Consider the following 14,176-nt stretch of genomic DNA (forward strand, 5'->3'; position numbering starts at 1 on the left):
CGCGGCGGCGCGGCCCGGCGCCCGCCCTTCCGCGCCGCGGCCCCGGGGAGCGCCAGTTTCCGCCTCTCCGCCCCGGGGGGGCGAGCTTTGCCGTGCCGGATTTCCTTGGCGTCACGGCGGGAGGAAGGCGGGGCTGGCGCGGCGCTGGGCGGCAGCTCGCGGGGGAATCGCCCCTCGGCGCCCAACACCTTTGTCCTCTCCCCTTCCCCACCGGCCTTCGCCCAGCGCCCCGCGGCCGGGACGGCGGGGACGCTGTCGCACATCCCCAGCGATGTCCTTCGCTGTGACAGCAAGCGCAAAACAGCAGCCTGTTCTCGCTGGCAGCGCTGTGCCCTGCGTGAGTCACCCTCGGCAGGCGGCTGGGCAGGCGTGCAGGCATGGCTGGGCAAGCGTGAGGCATCCTCCTGCTGTGCGGGGTCCGCCCAGTTGTTCGTAGGGAGCTTTTCACTAGTGCAGCTGCTCTGTTGACTCTCCTTCGAAAGAAAAGGCTGGATTTAAAATAAAGTGCCAGTTCAGAGGATACACGTGAAACAGAATTAGTGAGTCTTCCCCTCTTCCTCGGAATGAATACTTGGTCCTCGAAGGATCTCTCTGAACTCCTAATGACTATTTGTGATCGTTGTATTTCAGTAGCACGTGCCCTAGGCAAATGTGCAGTATCTTCACTATAGGTCACGGTCAGCTGCATATACTAGTTAACACATGCAGTTTGGGCTCCCACCTTCACCCCCAAATAATCTTAGAAATTACACGGTCACCATTCCTATTGGAAAGAGGCTTTGCACTGGAAAGAGTATATGAAGTTGGAAATTGTTACATCTGAAAATCATAACTGTCTTCATGCATACTGCTTCTTTACCAACCAGTTGGAAGTATCAAAACCATAAGTTTTGATCTTTCAGGAGTCTTACATTAGCCTTCTCTTCTGTAAATGAGTAAATGATTCAGAACAGTTTTTGTAGAATAGGACGAAGCTTTTCGAATGTGTGATCCTTGCAAACCATATTGGTTTCATCAAGTGGAACACAGGTATTTTTAGTTAAACAGAAGAATGACACCACTGGGACACCTCCTACTACACCAGGCTGCTCAAAGTCCCTTCCAGACTGGCCTTGAACACTTCTAGCGAGGAGGCATCTGCAACCTCTCTGGACACTGTTCCAGTGTCTCACCACCCTCACACTAAAGAATTTCTTCCTAACGTCTAACCTAAATCTCCCCTCTTCCAGTTTAATGCCATTACCCCTTGTCCTATCACTACAAGCCCTTGTAAAAAGTCCCTCCCCAGCTTTCCTGTAGGCCCCTTCAGATACTGGAAGGCCACTGTGAAGTCTCCCCAGTGTCTTCTGCAGGTGGAACAGCTCTGACTCTCTCAGTCTGTCCTTGTAGGTGAGGTGCTTCAGCTCTCTCGTCATCTTCCTGGCCCGTTCGTGGGCCATGAACACTTCCTCAGATAGGAGACTATGTGTGCTAAGTACTATTATGAATAATTAAATAATATTTTGATTACCTAAAATTTTTATTACCCCTTGCTTTGTTCTTGCCAGTATAGATTTCAGCTTTCATCCCAAGCGGGAGAGGTACCAGGAAGCAGCTTAAAGTGCTACATGTTTTTGGAATTCTTTGTTATGTTGAATTAGAAGTGTAGCTGAAAAACTTAACATTCCAGCAAAATATATACAGCACATTAATGATTAATGGCAATCTGCAAATTTTTATAACCTACTATATACTCCTTAACTTTTTTTTTTTTCATTTATTTTCTCCAGTGACTCAGCTTTTCTATCCTCAAGAAGAAGATAAGCAGTTAAAATCTGTTGCAGCAGCCAGAAACCATATCAGTAGTACTTTCCAGAGAAGCTTTTAATGCAGCTGTGTTTACAGGTAGGATTTGTAGGCAGGTAAAAATATGCAGAAAAAAATAAGAGAAGTTTGTGACTTTGATTCACATAAAACTCTCTAAAGTTTTATGCATTTTTGTCATCTTTATTCTCCTTATTTTGCGTAAGTGATGAGACACCAATGGAAAATTAAATTGCTCTTACGGTGAGGCAGAAAGTGAAGAGCTTTGAGCTATCCCAGCATTATGTGGATTTTCAAACTTCATTTTTTCAAAGACACAGTGATCATTGTCATTTCTGAGAGTGACTGAGAATGAAGTTTAGCTTGATGTGAATACAGTGCTTAATTGAGTCTTTTTACCAGGGAGAGAGGAGGTTGTGTTGCTTCTGGTCCATTACTTAAGAAAGTGTTGCTGTCTGAACAGCCAGTGAGTGTGAAGCAGGCATGGCTTGAACTTACAGCTGTGTAACTGACCCCAATGTAAGGCAGGAAGTGGTGTATACAGTAAAATGCTGATTCCCCAAAACCATTCAGGTTATTAAATTGTTGTATACTTACTGTTTAACTCTGTCCTTTGCAGTCATCTTAGCCTTACTTAGCAGTGCCACAATTCTCAGAGGTACTTTTTGAAAAGCAACAGTGCCCTGTATGCCTATCTAATATGTATTATATCTATAAAGTACTAGACCAAGCAGCAAAGTGCTAGGTAAAAAGCACAGTTTAGATGCTTGTATTACTCCAGAAGTTAATGGGATTCCTTCTTGCTCTTCTCTAACAGCACAATTCTCGGGCATGGAAGACTGAAACTCTAGAACTCTTTGGAATCTTTTTATTCTTACAGTTTTGAAATAATTTTTTTAGGCATGTTGGTAACAGAATTATGTTTGTTGGAAAGGCAGGTATGGTTGTGATAGGCTTGCATTGTGGGTCCCATGGAATCAAAACTGGAGGGGACACCATCCCCCCAGTGTGGTGGGGAGGAGAAAATATAATGAAACAGGGACAGGGAGGGATCACTTGCCAATTACGTTCATGGGCAAAACAGTCTCAACCTGGGGAAGAGAACTGGTTTAATTTGTTACCAATCAGCTCAGAGTAGACTAGTCAGACTAAAGCCAGATCTTAAAAAACACCTTTCCCTCCCTTTCCTTTTTTCTGGGCTCAAGTTTCTTCACTCCAGATTTCTCTACCTTCTTCCCCCAATAACAAAGGGGGACAGGGATGGGGAGTTGCTCTCAGTTCATCACATGTTGTCTCTGTTGCTCCTTCCCCCTCAGATGGAGGACTCCTTACACTTTCCCCCAGCTCCAGTGTAGTGTCCCTCCCATACAAGAGAGTCCTCCAGAAACTTCTCTAATATGAGTCCTTCCCACAGGCTGCAGTTCTGCACAGATTGCTCTAGCATAGGCCCTTTCCATGGGGTGCAGTCCTTCAGAAACATACTGTTCCAGTGTGGGCTTTCTACAGAGTCAAGGCCTTCTTCAGGTGCAATCATCTTGCTCTGGCTAGGGGTTGTCCATGGGCTGCAGGTAGATATCTGCTCCACCATTAACCCCTATGGGCTGCAAGGATATAGCCTGCTTCACTGTGGTCTTCACCACAAGGAATCTGTGCTCGTACACCTGGAGCACCTTCTTCTTCGCTGGCCTTGCTGTCTGCAGAGTTGTTTATCTCACATATTCTTTCTCCTCTCTCCACTTCCAATCTGCCAGTAGTTTCTTTTTCCCATTGTAGCTATTATCTCAGAGGTGCACCCATCATCACTGGTGGGCTCAGCCTTGGCCAGAGGTGAGTCCAACTTGGAGCCAGAGAAACTTCCATCAGCCTCTCTGGAGCCACCTCAGTAGCCTATCAAAGCCCCGCCACACAAATCAAATACACTAAGTGAACAGTAAATTTACAGTATCAGTATGATACTTTGGCTTTTCAACTTTGTACCTAGCAGGAAGAGAGGACCAAACATAAAACACATAATTTCAGCCTACCAAGATTGCCAGTAGAGTACAAGGAGAGACAATGTCTTCTGAAACAACCCAACAGGAAAGTCAGCCATCTCCACCAAAGCAAACTGGATGGGTAAGCTGGGTTTCCTCCCTTTTATTTTTATGCTGTTGCTAGTGAATAACTGGGGGTTTGCATTGGTTGCTCTTGTTGAAGAGAGAAACAGTTGTCTGTTAGCTTAAGCATATAAATGAAGAAAGGGCTATGTGGGGTTCTTCCTGATTCTCTGCACTCAGAAGGCGAGGAGCTATAGATTCTTAAAGTAGTGGGCTCTGATTTATGCTATAGTAGTTAAACTAGTTAGGAACTGGCAGAGACCTAGTGTCTGAGTGCTAGTCTGGTATAACTTCTCTCTGTCAAGTTGTGCATGTGTGCATGTGTATATATATATTCAGAAGGGGAGAAGGGAGCTGTCGCGGGCTGGTACCGGGGGGCTACCGGCTGTCAGGATGTTTCCGCGACTTCCCCCCCCACGTGGAGAGGTTTGTGAATGAGCCCGAACCCACTGCAGGGCCGTATCTTAGAGGGTAGATTAGAGGACCCTCTCACCACACTCACAAATTGTTACTGAGACCAATGTTTAGTTTACGAATTAATCGGTTTATTAAGGGTCAACATAAGCTAAGGGATCAAGGTTCAGGAGAGGTTGTCTAGGTGTATATTGGAAAAGGGATTCAAAGGTGCTATGGTCTTATTAAATGCACACTCCAAGGGAGAGGTGTACTTTACAGTTTTCTACTGTTTACCCAAGTAACATTAACTGTAGTGGGATCAGTGCTTGAAGAAGGACCGAGATATTAATTAGCTAAAATGTGGGAGGTGTGGCTGCTGCCAATAAATGCATTACATTATCATGGTTACAAAATCATTGATCAGTCAGGCATAAAATGAGGTATATCCTGTAATAGATGAATATACTCTTTTTCCCAAGGCACTGCTTGTCCTCCAAGGTCTGGCTTTGCTTTCAAGAATAGGTATGCTTGTAGAGGTGGTGCCACTAATCTTAACTTAATGATGATTCCTCCTTTCCCCCAGCTTTTATTGCTGAGCACACCATATGATATGGGATATCCTTTGGGTCAGATGAGGTCAGCTGTCCCAGCTGTGTCCCCTCCCAATTTGTCATCCACCCCCAGCCTACTCGTTGGTGGGGCAACTTGAGAACTAGAAAATGCCTTGATGCTGTGTAAGCACTGTTCAGCAATGACTAAAACATCCCTGTGTTAGCAACACTGCTTTGGTCACAGATCTGACATAGTAGCTTATCAGCTACTGTGAAGAAAATAAACTGTTTCCCAGCCAAAACCAGTACACCTATATATTTCAGATGTCCAATAATGATACTACAAGTGCTCACACTGATAGTTGAGTCATCTCTTAAAGGAAGAAAAAGAATAGTTGTATCCACATGTCAATACCCTGGTTAGTAGAATGCAAGAGAGAGCACTGGCACTTTTTTCCACAATCAAAAAAAGAAAAAAAAAAACAAACCCCAACAACTATCATTAGCTTCAAAGAAGCCTGTGGCAAGCTAATTATTAGGAAGATGAAGATAGTACAGTTGAGTTCAGTTAATGACATGAATATATTTAAACTGCTCATAGAGAAAGTTAGGCTTGTTTTAGGAATCTGACAGTTTGTATTGATCCTCTTCTGAATACTTAAAAATCTTCTCTTACTGAACTTAAATTGACTTCTGTATGAGGCAGAACATTTTTAGAAACTACCACTCTGCCTCAGTTTCCTGTAATTTCTTTCCTAGAAAGCTGATGCAGCTCATGAGAATGAAATGGGTAATAGAAGTAAAGCAATATATTTCTGGGGTAAGCAGCAGCTGAGCTATTTTAGGAAAGTACAGACCAACAGGATGAGTGGGTTTAACCTAACACCTATGTAGTTCTTTCTGTTTCTGTATTGGCATATCAACTGTTTTATCACACTGCTAACAACAGAACAGGATGTTTTGCTTGTTGGTTGTTTTTTGCATTGCATTTTATTTGGTCTTTAAAATGTTTTGTATTTAATTGATTTTTTTTTTTCTTCCTGTGAGATTAAATTCAGTAAGTTAAACCAGGTTTATCCTTTCAGCCAATGTTCAATTGTCCCATCTCACAACATCACAATGCTGAAGAAATTGCAAGGATCAGCAAAGAGTGCAAAAGGGAGAGTTTCTGGTACAGAGGTGCGTGATCCAAGCTTGTTCTTATCACAGTAAGAATGACTTCCTGATGTCCTTCTGCAAAACTGGCTGCAAAATGCCATGCTGTTTATTGTAATACATTGGGTTTTGTTGGAAATTATGGTGAGTTAACTCTATCAACTTATATTAAGTTAAGCAATTTGTTATTACAGGGTTAATTGAATTATTAGTGTAGTCATTGCAGGTAAAGGTGGTTGAATTAAGCTCTTCTTTAATATGAACTTACTTTAATACTCATAGAGTTGGTTCTATTCTTGAAGTCCGTTAGTAAAATAACCTTAAGAATGTTTTACTTTGCTACATACTTGTCTTGCCTTGAAAAGCAGGCAAGGCTGTATGTCTTGGGTTTGCAAAACTCTTTTAAGTGTTAGGACATCTAAAAGATTAATTCATCCAAAGTTTTATTGCCTTTTACATCTACCATGTCAATTTGTATCTAAATGATACATTTTCTGAAAGAAGGCTGAAAAGGGTTTCAGCGTTTAATCAAAGCTGATGTAACTACTAGTGTTGCAGTACTGAGTGGAGATATGCAGATTATGAAAGCTATTACTTAATAAATATATGTTATGCATTAACTCCAGATGCTAAAGCATGGATGATGTTTGGCACTGTGTGAACACATCCTTGCTTTGAAGAGATAGTAATCTGAATGAGCAGATGTAATAGGTCATTAAGAGAGTACACAAAGTTAATGTTTAGAAGAGGAGTCGTGTTTAACATTATAAACACTTAAAACATTTAACTTGTAAAAAAGGAGTATATTAAATAAATAGGTAACAAACTTTGGCTGATACCAAATACATTCCTCCATTTTGTTTTTACAGCTCTTCCTCTGTCCCTTGGGAGCATGCTTGTCACTCAGGGGCTGGTCTCAAAAGGTAAATATAAAAAATACATGATCCTAAGTTATGACATTGAAACTCCAGAGTTACCGCTGAAATGCAGGTTTCCCTAAATACTGCTGTTTTTCATGATCAATATTCCTCTGACTCATCACTATAATTGTTACAGTGATTCAATCACAATGTGTGCATTTCCACAGTCACTCTCTTGAAGAGCATGGACTGAAAACAGAACTCAAATTTTAAGACTGGTGGCTAGATTCTGTCACCGTGATCATATACGAGTAGAGACTTCACTGGAGCTGCTTCTAGGGCAGAGCAGGACAACATCATACAGCCTCTGCAGGGGCATCAGATTTGGGTATTGTAGCTCTAATGGTTTATTTGAAAACTGCTGACAATGTGTTTACAGTGACCACTTATCAATATAAATACAGTTTTGGTGCAGAGGGACAAGGAATACTGCCAAAATGAGGAGACAGCTTTCTACACAGATGGCTTGCAATCTGCAGCCACAAAAGAGAATTGTATTCTATTTATGCGGTGGATGAGTCTGTTTCTACATGTTGTACATTGAGTTTCTCTTCTGGGGGTCTTGATGAATAATAAGGTTGACGTTAGCATTTTGGGTAAAGAGCGAAGGGGCTGTAAGAGATGGGTGGTAGGAGACAGCAAATGGAGGAGGTGGAAATGGCTCAGCCTTTTCTCACAGTGTGTGGTTGCAAGCCCTTCATTTTGTTCCAACCACTATTACCATGTTTCTTTCTTATACCATTATTTATATATTTATTCTTTTTGTTGTTGTTGAGATGTTCAGGAAGACTAGAGTAGAAAACTTAAAAGCCGTGCTATACTACAGAAGGCTGATGTGTGTTCCTGGTTGATCCTTGCCCTATGACCAGGCAAATCTTAACCTATGTAGGAAAAGAGGAAGGGAAGGAGCAAAGGAGAGCGTGTGAGGGAAGGCAAAGGTTTACAGATTTGAAAAGGGGTGAGCAGGGATAGGAAGGGCACTGAAGTCTCAGTAGCTGACATTCCACCCTCTGGCACTGGCTACTCTTCTCAGTTTCCCTCCATTGTACTTGGACACGTCTTACCAGCTGTGAAATGTCCATATTAAATAATCATTACTGTGTGTCAACAATTGGGAGGGGTTGCTGGTTAGAATAAAACAACAATTTTGTCCATCCCTTGCCTAAAAGACCCGATTTAAAATTACATAGACGCCAGTGGGTGAAGACCCTTGCACTTGGACAGACTGAATGCCCCTCTATCTAAACACTCCTCTCACACAGTACACTGGCTCTAGAAGAAGCTGGAGCTTCTGAGCCTCATTAATACTGTCTGAATGCATGTAACAGTGCAAAACAGTCTTGGCAGTCTTGCTGTGAGGAGCCATCCTTCACAGCGTGGCACTCCTCTTGCAGACACACAGGCTTGCAGGGGAATAATGGTTCCTCCTGGTGTTAACTGGGGAGAGGTGGTAGGAAAGCTAATATTCTGGTTTTCCTAATCATTTTTCTACTCCATGTTCCTCATGAAGGACATTCTGGAGGAGAAAGCTGGGTGTCTGTGGTACAGTTTAATACAAGTTTAATCAACAGCCACAGGAAACTACTGAATAACAGTTTAGGCCTGTTTATCGCAGCACAAGGAGCTGGACCCTAAGCAAGAGGTAACAGTTTGCTTTTGTAATTGTAAGGTTGGCTTGTGCTGAAACACAAGCCACCATCTCCTGCTGCTGCAGGTGTCACCAGTGACAGCCATGGTGATTTACACTTTGAACCTCTGCCTGAAATGAATCCTGCAAAGTCCAGACTTTTTTTCTCCTATGATGCAAGGACTGCACCAAAACACAGGCACTGAGAACAAGTGGAATGGAAAGTGCTGTGATGTTCCTAAATCTGAATTAGTAGACTTCCAGTTGTTTTTGTACAGACTTAACCTTCAGAAATGCAAAACTTGTAGGAAAAGTACTGACTTTGGTTTTGAGTCCTGGTGAGTTCCTCAAATAAATAAGTTTTCTGACTATTTCCTTTTTTTGTAGGTGTTTTCTCAGCAAGCCCAAGATTTGGTGCATTACCTAAGATGGCAAGTAAGTTGTACACAACTCTAAAAGGAAAATAAATATTATTTGTGGGCAACCTACTGCCCTTAGATGTATCTCTCTGAACCTCTTTTCAAACTCTGCTTTTTTTGGAATTAATGAGATGTTACCACAGTACTTCAGGAAATCAGAATTCTGCTGTGATTAAAAATAAATGTCTGAAATAAGGTTATTTTAATGTAAATATTTTCAGTAGCAGCATATATTTACCTAATACATCCTCTCAAACTAGTAAAATCTCCGATCTCACCTTTGTTTTATAAATAATGTCAGTTTGCTGATCAGCCATACTTAGCAGATCACACAGCTTGTGGTATCAATGGGCCATCATAATGTCTCTGTGTGCATATACATATATGTGTATATATATATATGTAAATATATATATATAAAATCAGTATGTTCCTTTTCATACATTAATTTTATTTATCTTAACCGTGTAATTAATGACCATGTTGATAAAGAATACAAATACAAGCAAGTAAACTGTACAATAAGGTGGGTCTTAAATGGCAGGAAATTAAGTTGATTCCCTCTTTGGCAGAAGTTCAACAGAAAATTGAGGGTGTTGAAGTAATGTTTTGATTTGGATGCTGTGATGAGTGAAACCCCAGTGCAGCAGTATGACAGGCTGACATTCTAGTTTCTTAGAAACCCTGAGAAGATAAGTGTTAACATTGTTAACATCAGAAATACCATGATGTGCCTACAAGGGAAAAATAAATTAGTACTGACATAGTGATGTAATTTTGTTGTGGGGTTTCCCTATAGCCTGTTCCTCTGAGTCTGAAATCTTGTAATTCCAGGTGAATATGATACCCTTTCCTATCTGTATTTTGGACCAGTTGCTGTATCTCACGATAGGTAGCCAATTTTCAGTAGTTACTGAAATCTTCCTTGTAATCCCTGTACAACTTCATGTGTTTGTGGTACGTTTTAAGAAGACATGCTACATCTAATTAATTGTATGTTTAGAATGGGACCAATTGCAGACTCATGATTTAAGCTGTTGTATTAACAGTGTTTTGTTACCTGTTTTTATAGTTGCTGGTGTCTTAGGTTTTGCCATTGGAACGATGTCATACATTGGAGAATGCCAGAAAAAGTTTGAGAAAATGGGTATTGCACCATTTGGTCCACCAAAAAAAAGGTTTGGGCTTATTTGAATGATTAATCCTGAGTCATTATAGTCTTTACAATAGTAAAAATAATATTCAGCAAAACTGTGAATTTAGATTTTGTGATCAGGTCATGAGATACCACTCTTATATTCTTAGGCTATGTATGACAGTGTTAGAAACTACTAAATATTATTTAGAAAATGCAAATTAAACTCAGTGTAATACCAGTTATTAGGAAGTTCATTATTAAGTGAAATTATCATACTTCAAGTGTGATGGAACCACAATTACTGCTTCTCTTTTCATGTAGTATTGTGCCTCTGATTGTCTCGTGATCTTCTGTGGTATCACTCAATCCTTGGAGTCCACCTTTGGACCATACATCTGGCCAAATACACTGCAGATTTTTTTTACACTGTCCTCATATTTCAGCAATTTCAATCTCAACCTACATTCCAACCTTCTCCTCTGTGATTTTGCCCAACCTCGTATTGTCATGCCAGACTATGAAGAGCACAAACTACAAGACTGTTTTTTCTACCTTGCAACTCTAACCGTATGATGGATCTCAATGTCTGCCTCCTGTCACCTGTCACTTCCATGTTTTAGTAATTGTTTTCTGAACTTCATGCAGAGTAGACTTTCCCATCAAATCACACTCTGACTTCCTCAAGCTCCTCACTCGACTGCCAGTACTACTTTTCATTCCCAGTATGGCTTCTCAAATGCACCTTTCACACATAAAATGCATTTCCAAAAATCCTACCTGAAAAATTATTCTCTATCTTTCCATGTCTTTCCCCCAGACCATTGTGAGCCTTTATGCCTGTGAGAATGCCTGACTGATAATGGGAAGCTTCTTCATTGTTCCTGTGTCTCTCCACTTCCATTCTTCCCCATATAATAAGGCTATTACTCTGTGCTGGTACATGAAGTGGCTGTTTGTCACTCTTTTGTATTATGTGCTTTGCTTCTAACTCTGCTCATTATTGATAGATACAATGGCAAGGGCTGTTATTTCCTGCTTAGAAAATCCTATTATATTTTTGGTGATTGCTGGAAATGTTAGTTCAGAATAAGAAAAAATGGGGTTTTATGGGTTGAGACATTTAGATCTCATCTTGTGCAGTTTATGTCCCATAAAGTAGTCACTGCAATTGGAGAACATATGCAAGAGATTGCTTCTTCGAGAATATTTGCCAGCATGCAATGTGGTTGTATTAGAAGAAATGCAGCAAAATTATTGAATACTTTATCTTCAATTTTGTAGGCATTGTCATCATACTTGCAAAGAATGTGAAACAAAATTGGGATCAAATGAGAAACAGGGTTCAGTTCCTTCAGCATCTTAGTCCCAGGTAGGCAACCTTGAAATTTAAAATAAATTCTCATTTTATTTTCCATGTTGAGTGATATTCTTGTTTGAAACCTTTGAGTAATATAGTGAAAGTCATTAATTTTAATAATGGATTAAAATATTCTTTATGGTTTGTAATGAAACTTGTTTCTTCATTTTTACCTTACATACATTCATGCTAATTTTAAATCCCCTATTTCTGAGGAATTTCTGCTTTATCTGTAGCCGAGTACTGTTTATTCACCTCATTGGAATTAATTTGCATTGACTGCTTGTATGAAACCAAATATAACTCCTTTCCATTTCCAACTTTTTTTCTTATGGAAAAAAAATTATGGGTAATCTTGATATTTTAAAATATATTCAATATTGAGAATCTAAAAGCAGGCACAGCTGGGGGTAAGGTTTTTTTGGAGTTGTTTGTTGTTTTTTTTTGTTGGGGGATGGGTTTCATCTGGTACTATGGTTTGGCCAGAGCTTTAGAGAGGTTAGTGGTACTGGAGCAGCTACAGGCTGTGGCAGGGGAGATGGCCCATGTGATGTTTGCAACCCAGAAAGGAGAAAGTTCCCTTTGTGAAAAAGGAGAGTTCACGGGGTGGAAGGAAGGCAGGGGAGTATTTAAAAGCACTTGTACTCTTTGTCTTAGGAAAACAGGCCAGCAGTTGGGCTTGTTAAAAGCTTTTTCACACATTCTCCTGGTGGTAAGCTCTGGCCTACATTTTTCTCAGGCAGGAGAATGTGTGAAAGTGTTTGCAAATAGCTTGGCTGCCTGCAAGAGAGGAGAGCAGAGGGCCTGTTTGAAATCCTGCCGTGTGAGTTTGTTGTGGCTCTAACTGTAGCTTGGAACAAAAGCCTTATACAGAAATAATTTTATTTAATCTGTTTGGTTTTTGTATCTTGCCAAAGATAGATAGTCCCTTTCTTGCTCTGAAGTACATAGGTACAGAATCTGTTCACTTACCCAGAAAAGAGATTTTGATGGATTTTACTACTCATTGTGGCAGTAAGGAATTGTCCTGAAAGAAGCCATTAAAATAAATTTTGGTTTTAATCAACTTTGCCAGTGCTTGGGTATTTGGTATGAAGAGCTACAAGTGCTCAGCCACTAGCAGAAAAGGTGCTTAGGCTCAGGGAATAGGCTGGCTGCCTACAGGCAGTGCTTCTCGTGTGCCAGCTGAGAGATTGGGAAGCACTGTGGCCCTCCAGATCAGCTTGCTGCTCCAGCTGGATATCAGACCCATAAAGAAAGGGGGAAGAAAATAAATCAAACTTTTCTGAGGGGTGATTTGCTAGTTCTGGCATGAAGGAGGAAGCAAGCCAGACATATATCTGTGAGTGAATGACAACCTAAACCATTAGCAGTTGTGACCTCAATTAAGCCCTTGTGTTACTGTGCTGATGAAGTGCTTTTGAACATTTTGATAAATGTTAGCTTCTGTGGCCAGTATTCTCACCTATTTTAAATAAGGACCCCAAAACATATTTAATTGAGGACAGTCACTTCCTAGCAATTACCTTTGTAGGAGAATAGAATGTCGATGGTGAGATTTGTCTCCACTGCTCGTCAGAGCTGGAGCTTGCTAACCTCACATTCAAACACATTTTCCTTTTCGGCTTCTTCCCTTTCCAGCCTTCCCCTGTGAGCTGTGGTGTATTAAGTACCAGTTAGCTTTTAAATAAATTCCAAATTGTCTCAAATACAAAGGAGTCTTGTGGCTGTATGAAGGGAAGAATGCAGGATGCCACGGACCTCTCTGTTTTCCTCCTGCAGTGCGTCGTGGAATTTCTGCTGTGGAACCTGCTCCGTGCTCCAGCTCACATGATCGTCAAAGACTTGGATTGCTGCGCTTTTTACCAGCCCCTTAGGTGTTCTTGGTTGTTTTTTAAAAGAGCTAGAAAGCCTAGTCAAAAACATAGTCTGAAAACAAATGTAAGACAAGTGTATTTCTTTCAAATTCTGATTGCTGGAAATAGCCATTGTATTTGGGCCAGTGTGATACTTTGACTTTGCCAGAAATCAGTTTTGATGGGTAGGCTTCAGAAACTTAGGAAAACAAATACTGTAAGCATTGTGTTGTTTTCCTCTGTTGTTAAACAATTAAAATAACAACCTCACAGAATTTAGCATTCTGTGCTCTGAAAATGTACAGAGACCCTGCTGAGCACACCTTGGCACTATTGCAAGCTCTGGCATGGCCTAGCAGGACCACCCAGATACAATTACACCTGTGGTGATGATTTCAAAGGTAGTTTCTTCTATCCTCAGTGACTTTGCAGACTTCTCAGATAAATTGCCAAGAAGGTGCACATTTCACATTGAAAGCAAGGTGCCACTCAGCTTAAGAATGGGTTCTTTCATTCTATTTACAGATGTGATGAAGATGTTAAAAATCTTATGGATCAGCTTCTTCTTTCAAGATTTTATGCTGCAGAGATGAAATAATGACTTTGGTATAAATCGGCTTATTTGAAGTTGTTGCATAATGTTAGATAGTTCTGTTCATAGTAAATACCAGTTTCTTGTAATGCATTTTTTTGTATTTTCCCTTTCTTTCTTCAGCATTTTTGCCCCTTCAGTGCAATTTAGCTCTTAGTGCTGAAAAATTCAAATTTGTCTGTTGTCCTTAGTTGCTGGCAATACCTTGCGTAGCAAGCAAAACAGCAATACTGGAATGCTTGTTTTCTGTGTCAAAAGGAAAGAGT

At 40.7% G+C, this 14,176-nt stretch overlaps 2 protein-coding genes across 2 annotated transcripts in view; one reads left to right on the plus strand and one right to left on the minus strand.

The window, feature by feature from the left end:
* The window catches only part of CWH43 (cell wall biogenesis 43 C-terminal homolog (S. cerevisiae)), a 34,179-nt gene extending 30,965 nt beyond the window's left edge, over positions 1 to 3,214 (minus strand). Inside the window, exon 1 of the mRNA XM_010006134.1 lies at positions 3,192 to 3,214. The gene's annotated coding sequence lies outside the window, so the exon portion shown is untranslated. The remainder of the gene's footprint in view (positions 1 to 3,191) is intronic.
* Positions 3,215 to 3,858: 644 nt separating this feature from the next.
* On the plus strand, positions 3,859 to 11,468 carry OCIAD2 (OCIA domain containing 2). Its single transcript, XM_010006075.1, has 6 exons — positions 3,859 to 3,918; positions 5,932 to 6,025; positions 6,871 to 6,924; positions 8,936 to 8,983; positions 10,040 to 10,145; positions 11,387 to 11,468. Exons 1-6 carry the CDS (start codon positions 3,859 to 3,861, stop codon positions 11,466 to 11,468), a joined length of 444 nt encoding a protein of 147 aa, XP_010004377.1.
* The last annotated feature ends 2,708 nt before the right edge of the window (positions 11,469 to 14,176 follow it).

The sequence above is a fragment of the Chaetura pelagica genome, unplaced genomic scaffold (assembly GCF_000747805.2).
Source record: "Chaetura pelagica isolate M959 unplaced genomic scaffold, ChaPel_1.0 scaffold189, whole genome shotgun sequence".
In the NCBI taxonomy this organism is placed as follows: domain Eukaryota; kingdom Metazoa; phylum Chordata; class Aves; order Apodiformes; family Apodidae; genus Chaetura; species Chaetura pelagica.

Excerpts from the sequence above, each read along its gene's own strand:
- OCIAD2 (XM_010006075.1), top strand. The coding sequence starts at position 3,859 with ATGTCTTCTGAAACAACCCAACAGGAAAGTCAGCCATCTCCACCAAAG. Across the intron at positions 6,026-6,870 it reads GGAGAGTTTCTGGTACAGAG|CTCTTCCTCTGTCCCTTGGG; the intron begins GTGCGTGATCCA and ends TTGTTTTTACAG. Across the intron at positions 8,984-10,039 it reads TGCATTACCTAAGATGGCAA|TTGCTGGTGTCTTAGGTTTT; the intron begins GTAAGTTGTACA and ends CTGTTTTTATAG.